Genomic DNA, 8,237 nt, shown 5'->3' with positions numbered 1-8,237 from the left:
CCTACTTCTCTTAAGTCCTGTAATTCATTACAATTTCATTGGGAATGAAAACTAAGAAAACAAAGTAAACTAAGAACTGTTCTTCTCCTGATTAAAATAAAGGCTTTGAAGAAGCCCACATTCTGCTCCCTGAGATTTTAATAAATTAATAGTCTGTTTACATCACCTTCAAATAAACTGATTTATGAGCCGATACAAGGAAATTTTACAAAAACTACTTGAAGCTTTTTTATAAATCAACTTGTTTTGAAAGAACAGAAGTCAGTGGTACAGCCAGGAGCTGTGAATCAGATCCAGAAATTTCACAGTATTAATGGGAATTTTCTTACTAGTTCAAAAAGTTCGAATTACTGACTTTAGAAACATCACTATAAGAGAGGCAGATGGCAATTCCCACTCCACCAATCCGTTCTGTCCCTTCAGGAAAACCTGTAGGTTGCTACCCTGTGACAGGACTATCTGAATCATGAAGTTACTCCAATAAAAGGAAATCAAGGATAGTTTGCCATAACATTAGTACACCAGGGTAGAAACTGCTATAGTCCAGAAGATGCTTTGTATGTAACAGACCTTGTAGAAGTGGCACCCCCCAGACAGAGAGATGAGTGGAAAGTGACCATCAGACTTACCTGTTTGTAAGCTAGCCTCTGCTTGATCAGGCTTTTGCAGAAGGCTAGGAAGCTTAGTATTTAACGTCTTTGAGTCAAAAAAGAACTATGTCATCAGAGTTAAAAGGGCAGGTGAGAAGGTCAACTACACTACATACACACCCACCTCTTCCAGAAAGACAAAAATTGATAGCATTTATCTGAAGCTCATCTGAGGGCTTATTATATGAGAGCATTTATTCTATTTACAGATTATCCATGGTGCATAGGCTATTTTCAATGGATTGTCCTACATGGCAAATTCATAATTTTTTTAATCGTTCTTTTCTTTTAACCTACAGACATCAGTGCTTTCTATACCACTGTGCTTAAGAAAACCCAAATATGAGCAAGAAGCCCTTTTCAGAAAATAATGAAATAAGAAAACACGACTAACTCTAAACATATCCTAATACCCCCCACCTTCAGTGATTCTTACTTGCTGAACGCCAACAGCAAATGCCTTCAGGAACACTTCAGCAAACTCATTGTACTCCTTGGAAACATTACCAGGGCTTCCATACCTAGAATTAGAAGCAAGTATGCAAATTCAAGTATGCAGCAATATTACTGACTTGAATATTTGTTCACTTTTTTTTTAAATAATAATGGAAGAGCAAATACCTCTCAAAAAGTCTAGCTAAGATATGCAAAGCCCACTTCTTGCATTTCCACCAAGGCAACTCAGGTCTGTCATCTTCATCAACTTGAAGAGTTTCCTTTAGGGAGGAAAAAAAAGAACCAAAACACCACAAAGAAAAAAGATTCTTTACCAACCATTCACAAAGAGTTCAAATTATATGTATTTTTAACAACTATATAGCATATTTTGCTTTTAACCTGCCATCTGAACTTCTAGCTTAATAGAAGTATAAAGTGCAGCTTATCTAAAAAGAAATCCCATGATACGTGCTGCACAAATGCTCAAACTCTTGAAACAAGAAGCCAAAATAAGCTGTGCTATATTTTGAACACAACAGAACTCCCACAACAAGCTACATATTTTCAAAATTTGTCTAGTCTGTTTAAAAAACCCTATTTAGCATAAAAACTTATTTTTTCTTGGCATCTACTGAGAAAAAAGAACAGAGAAATAAAAAGTCAAACTTTTAAACACTCTAATGAATGAAAAATGTTTAAGCTTAAAGACACAAACAGCCAAAAACCACTTACAGCTGGTACATCCCTGTCGACAACAGTCTTCAGGATTTCTATCCATTCAGTCAAGTTTTGCTGATTTATCAACTCCAAAGGTAACGTGTACTTATTAAAAAAAAAAAGGCAAAATAAATTTATTATACAGCAATTTGAATATCATGTTACTTTCACAGTTTGAATTTTAGCTCTTCTAAATCTTTGTCTACACTTAGCTACCACAAAAGATTAGCAAATGACTTGGAAAACCAAGCTAAAGAACTTATCACAACCCAGTCTATATTCTCAATATCCACTGAGGTGCTAGAGGTCTTTAATCCAATTCATTCCGCTTATGCAATGCTAAGACACTATTAAAATGGATGTTACACTAGTTTCTGATGCAATTAACATCATATTAACAGTTTCATTCCAAACTGCTGCATTTACATTGGTAATTCTCTGTAGGCTGGCCTCCACAATCTGTCATTAGAAAACTGACTTTCTGTTTCCTAGCAAACACTCTACCTTAGAGGATGACATGTGTAAGTTGTATCTAATGCCAACCAGGAATAGCACATTAAGAAATAGCAAAGAAAAGGTACAGCACAATCAAGTATACCAAAACCCAGTTGAGTAGTAGGGGAAATGATTTAGATATAATCTAATATTGTTAATATTTCTGTAATTTACTATTTTAAGGAAAAGCATAATGCTTTTCATTTAATTACTGCTCAGGTACATACACAGTTTATTTTTTACCTGGACAAGGGCATAAAATATTTTGAAGATCTGTTTCTGGATGAGGACAGACTGATCAGATGGATCATTCAAGAGCTGAATAAAACTATCCTTCAGAACTGGTAGAAAATGTTGCATTGCAGCTATCAAAGGACTCCGCTCCTCTGGTTTCTTGTACCTTTAAATAAGAACAAACTTGTTTTGTAGATCTTTCAGTTACCTTTTGAATTTTAAAAGTGCACCTTTCCCCAGTGTAGACACAAGCTGGTTACATTACAGTTTGTAACGTGATTTTAAAAAACCTAGCCATTTCTTGTTACAGAATTTGAAATAAAGCTATAGTAGCCAGACAACATTAGAGTTAAAAGGCAAGTCAGAAAACCGCTGAGCGTCCATTACTCCACTATACGCCCACATCAGTATTCTGCTGACAATGCACTCCTGCCAACTTATTCACTTTGAATACTACATCATGTTCAGTCACACCATTACCATAGTGAAGAGCAATCAGAGCACTACAAAAACTGCAAGCAAGAGGTACACATTTATGGCCAAGAACAGCAAATGCTGGGCTAGTCAGTAAAATTCCAGGAAGACATTTACCAGCACTCACATTTTTATTTCCAGAAGCTAGATAACTTCACTAATGTTGAAGAAAGTAAACTGTGAGGTCTCACAATTTACCATTGATGTCTCACACATCTTACCATTTAATTTGCTCAAAGCTAACGCACTGACAGAGAATGTAGGCTGCAAGGCTATGAGGCTATGTGGCAGAGCAAGCTCTGATTGCAACCCTCCTTGAAATACTGCCTCAGACCTGCCCATGCTGGTGACAGTCCACCAGTCTGCTATGCTGAAAACAAGGCTCCTTTTCCTTTCTCAAAACCTTTCAAAATTCCTGAAAGGAAACAAAGCCGTATTTTGAAATCTTCCCCCAACTTTTAATTTACAAAGAAGAAAGTCCTTATCGACTCAAGAGTTTTCACAGCAGAATAGCATCTTGTCCATACTGGTGATGACAATAAGAACAAAGTAAAATATCACTTTAAGACTTTATAACTTTATTTTTTGATTAAGCAACTAATGCTATAATACTCTTGACTCTTTCGGGTTGGGAGATTGAGTTTTCATTTGGTGTTTTTTTTAAATACATTTTTGGTAGACTTCTCACTAATACTAAATATCAGTGCTCAGCCCCTTAAAGAGTGCCAATTTGCAGAAATGTAAGACAAAGTCAACTCAATCCGCTGCCAAATGGCATGTTCTGTAAAAACTACTACAGAACACTGAGCTCCAAAATCCTGTTCAATAATATAGTTTCCATGTATTTTCTGAAATAGAAACCTAAATGTAAGGACTAAATGTTGCTCAGGAAAATTCAGTTTCTCGTTTCCACAAAAGACATAACTGAAAAAGACCAGAAAAAAATGACTACAGAAAGAGCAGCCATTTGATCTTTCTGGCTGGATTTGGAGAAAAAAGCAAGAATGTTGAAAAGCCCCAACATTAAGGAAAAAACACTTTCCCCCCAAAACTGACATAAGTAATTTCACAAATTTTTCAGAGACCTGCTTGTACCTGTACTGTTATGCAATGAAATGTGCATATTCCTACATGATTTGTGAAACCAACCCTTGTTTACTTCACCCAGAAAGGTAAACAGGTATGAGCAATTGCTGGCCTCAGATAAGTGTTTGATCAACTAAGATTATGAACACACCTGTTACCTTAGTTCATCACGCAATGGCTGTGCTCATATCAAAACCCTTCCCTAAACAAGGATTGCTACAATCAAGATATGAAGTGTTCACTGGTATTACGTCTCACAGATCTCTGCTGTATATTCGGTTAAAGATGCTTAATTTGAAGTGAGGAATTAGTTTATTTTCCTTTCTTAGCAGGACTTGCAATTTTCAGCCACAGAAAAAACTCCAACACGGGATTACAAAGGTCTTTATAGTATTCCCGTAAAAAAGGATTTTTGAGAAAATGATATTCACCTGTTTCACATTAATTTACGTAAAACTCATGGAATTAGATAGCGAAATTTTTCAATGCAACATTTTAAATCAAGTACCCGAAACAAAAATGTTATGCATGACAGTGCTTTGAAAAAGTTGTGGATTCTATCAGTTCCACTACTACTGTTCCCCAGAGTGTACTTTCTCTGACCCAGCCCAAACGAGCTTCCCAGATGGCAGCACACAGAATGTTAGAGATTGGAAGGGACCTCGAAAGATCATCTAGTCCAATCCCCCTGCCGGAGCAGGACACCTAGATCAGATCACACAGGAACGCATCCAGCAGCTAAGCTCCACATAAGGGCAACCTCAACTTTAAAGCTCTGAGCATAATACCAGATACAGAGCAAAGAGCATTCATCTGTAGCCTAGCCCAATGCCTTACATAGAGAAGAATGGTGGGCTTTGATAAAGATTTCCTACGATGGGTTGGATGAAGCTATCAAAATTTTCAAAAGAATCATACCAAAGTCAGCCACCTAATACTGAACTTCCTAACATCCAGGATTTCACACTTTGAAACCTTCATGCTTACTATCACTGATACCTAGAGTCCACATTGTTTAAGAGTCTAAACCTGGTTTAAATAAATAATTTTCTGCAAAAGTCAAGATTTTGAGCAGACTTTCTTAGTGCTATCAATTAAAAAAACATGACCACCAAATTAAGGCTTTAAAATGCTCTCCTTTTTCTGATCCCAAACCTTTAACGAAGGCAGTTTTCCTGCAGTTTCCTACTGGAGAAGATATATGAGCCAACATCTCCATAGCAAGTAGTCAAGAATATTTTCTAAAATTAGATTTCTATCATCTTTGCACAATCCCACACAAAATTCTACACAGTTAAAACATACATACAGAACACAAAAAATACACACAACTATATTAATTCTGCTGGTTTATATAGCAGAAAAAACTTACTCATAGTTTTTCACAAGTTGATAAAGACAAAGAAGAATTCCAAGCCAACAAGCACTGTGGTCAGACTGAAGATAAAATCCAATTTTCTCCACAACTGCAGTCCAGCGACTAGGATAATCATGCTTGATAATGTGATGAATGCAAGTAGTAAGCTGTACTCTAGAAATCAAACGCACAGTGATTATAAGTTACTACTGTTATTTTAATAATATTCTTGTAGTGTTGAAACAGCTAATATTGCCCAAACTTTTGAAGGTTTGGGTTCTGTACTTTCTTCTAATTAATATTCTCCATTTGAGGAACTTTACATTTCCACACGCTGCACGAGCTGAAAACTGTTTTTCCATCTACATTAACTCTATGCTTAGAATACCCAGTGTCTAACAATGATGCTTAGTACACAGGTGATCTTTGTTGTGCAAAAAAAAAAAAAAAGGAAAACAAAAAAAACCCCAGCAGTCAGAAACCACAGCCAATTCATAAACAGGTTAAAACTGCATACCTAATCAGCTCAGGAGAGTGAATAATGGCTTCTACAATATTCTCACGAATACAGTGTCTATCTTCTTCTGGGATGGAGTAAGGTGGAATCTCTCCTGGTGCAGTTTCACGATCTGGCCAATACTGGGTTATCATATTTTTCAAGTAGATAACCCCTGTGAGACAAAAGCAGCACATCAGCTGATAGCCATTCAAAATACAAACCAAACATGCATTTTGCAAACAAGTCTACTTTAGAACAAAATTGATTGAAATTACTAATTCATTGACCATTTATGAGTTGGGGATCTAAATGCGTATGCCATGCAAATTATTAACCTAATAATTTACTAGGCTGATACTCTCTTACCCATTTATTGTGATGTCTTATTTTAGTTCTGTAAAGGATGTGTTTTCATATAAAAATACGAAACATTTTTTTTATCTGTACTACAGATAAATAGTTGTGGAACATTTTAGCAACACACTTCTGAAAAATCCTTTATAATTATTTTAATTAAAACAAAGCTAATCAATACTAACGACTATCTAAAGCATACTTTTTAAGAAAAAAAAAACGAAGTTTGTGATACAGGAGTGAATGCTAAAGAGAAACAGAGATCCTTTATATCAAAGCTATGGGCCACAGCACTTCGTAGTAATCAGGCTGCTGGCACAAATGCCTACGCTGACCATTTGACAATCAAACGCAAACTGCTTATGTGGCAGAATATTGAATACAGCACTTGGAAAGAAAAGGACTTGCAAAACTCATCAGGAAAATTCAAATGACAAACTAATAACACAATTACTATTAATCTAATTCTATGGACAAATCCATAAAGCACCTGCTCTTCCTAAATTTCAGATGCACCTTTGAACATTCAGAAACCAAAGGGTTTCTGAAAGGTTCTGCAAAGGTAAGAACAGTCAGCAGGTATGTGCTCTTACAAGACTAAAGTGATGCAGACTTCAATCTGTCCTCAGGGGGACTTCTCATGACATTAATTGCTTTGCAAAACACGCACTGTTTGTAAGCTATGCGTTGCGTGAGTTGTCTCCACTTTCTACAGACTGCTTTGGCTGCCCTACACTGAGGGTGAATTCTCAGAGGTTGTTCTCAAACCTCCCCTTTTTTTTTTGCACATCGTACATGTTAAGCAGTAACTTTCCTGAGTCGTCATCTGAATGGTACTCCCAAGCAATAAGATAAAAATTTCTGCAATTTAGAAAAGTCTACTACATGGGAGATCCAAACAAATGATCAAGATCACACTTCCTGAACTGTCAGAAAAAACACTAAAGTATCGTATTAGAAACCTCTATCAAGTAATCATAGCAGCTTTAAGGTGATGCTTGGAGTTGCTAATATTCAATATCCAATTTTACTGATGGCGCATGTGCAAATCAGCAGGGTTCCAAAAGCCATAATTTGTTTTCTTCCATTTAAAATCTTTCGAAACATTAGCATTACTAGTACAATGTTAAATTACCTCCTTGGACCAAGCGTACTAGCATCATAAACCATTATTCACCAGAGATAAAGGGGGGCAATCACTGAAGAGCCAGTCACCTTTTCTTTCTGTCTTCCATGTTCAGTGTACAGTGCCCGATGTAGTTAACAATGACTGTAATTCGAGGAACTCACAACTTTTTAGTATTTGAGATTAAAACCATTAGAATTCTTTAACAGTATCTGCATGTGTATGCGCTATTAAAGTAGATACAATGAAAAAAGATTTGAAAACTTGCCTGCCTGTCTCACTGGTAAATCCAGTTGCTCGGACATAGTGATCTGAAGCAGAGTTGAAACAAAGTTCACTGACTTATGAGCCTGTAGAGGGAAAAAAAAAAATAAATATTATTTAGTCATAGCTTGTTAAGTTTTAGAATACTCCCATTAGGTTTTACAATATCTTTATAATGATGTAATGCAATCAATAGAATACCAGCAACTCAGACAATTTCACAGCAGTCAGCTAATCAACCACGGCATTCCAAAGTTTCATGCTCGCTGTATTTTGAAGACAACACAGAGGAGGAAAAACCCTACTGTTTAAGGTAACAGAGTTGAAGAAATCATTCAATAGGTTTCAGGAATCAGCCTTTTACAGTCACCAAGCATGTTCTTCATTCAGAACAAATGCTTATTTGAAAAAATAATACCTAAATAACTAGAAAAACCCAAGCGCAGAAAGTTTGCGGTGACCTTTAACAAGGTATGAATTCATTATATAATAATCTAAGAAACAGAGGGCAACTATGTTTTAAAACTAAGCCCAGCCTTAAGC

At 36.1% G+C, this 8,237-nt stretch overlaps 1 protein-coding gene across 1 annotated transcript in view; it reads right to left on the bottom strand.

Annotated features, from left to right (window-relative positions):
- The window catches only part of IPO7 (importin 7), a gene marked incomplete at its 5' end in the record, with an annotated part of 26,016 nt that extends 18,230 nt beyond the window's left edge, over positions 1-7,786 (bottom strand). Inside the window, 7 exons of the mRNA XM_010084855.1 lie at positions 1,087-1,171; positions 1,272-1,366; positions 1,821-1,910; positions 2,544-2,700; positions 5,467-5,625; positions 5,969-6,122; positions 7,699-7,786. Of these exons, the coding sequence (XP_010083157.1) occupies positions 1,087-1,171; positions 1,272-1,366; positions 1,821-1,910; positions 2,544-2,700; positions 5,467-5,625; positions 5,969-6,122; positions 7,699-7,786 (828 nt within the window). The remainder of the gene's footprint in view (positions 1-1,086; positions 1,172-1,271; positions 1,367-1,820; positions 1,911-2,543; positions 2,701-5,466; positions 5,626-5,968; positions 6,123-7,698) is intronic.
- Between the last annotated feature and the right edge of the window lie 451 nt (positions 7,787-8,237).

Source organism: Pterocles gutturalis, unplaced genomic scaffold, assembly GCF_000699245.1.
Source record: "Pterocles gutturalis isolate BGI_N339 unplaced genomic scaffold, ASM69924v1 scaffold17110, whole genome shotgun sequence".
Classification (NCBI taxonomy): domain Eukaryota; kingdom Metazoa; phylum Chordata; class Aves; order Pterocliformes; family Pteroclidae; genus Pterocles; species Pterocles gutturalis.
The sequence above is the reverse complement of the archived record's forward strand: the minus strand, read 5'-3'. Positions and strand labels throughout refer to the sequence as shown.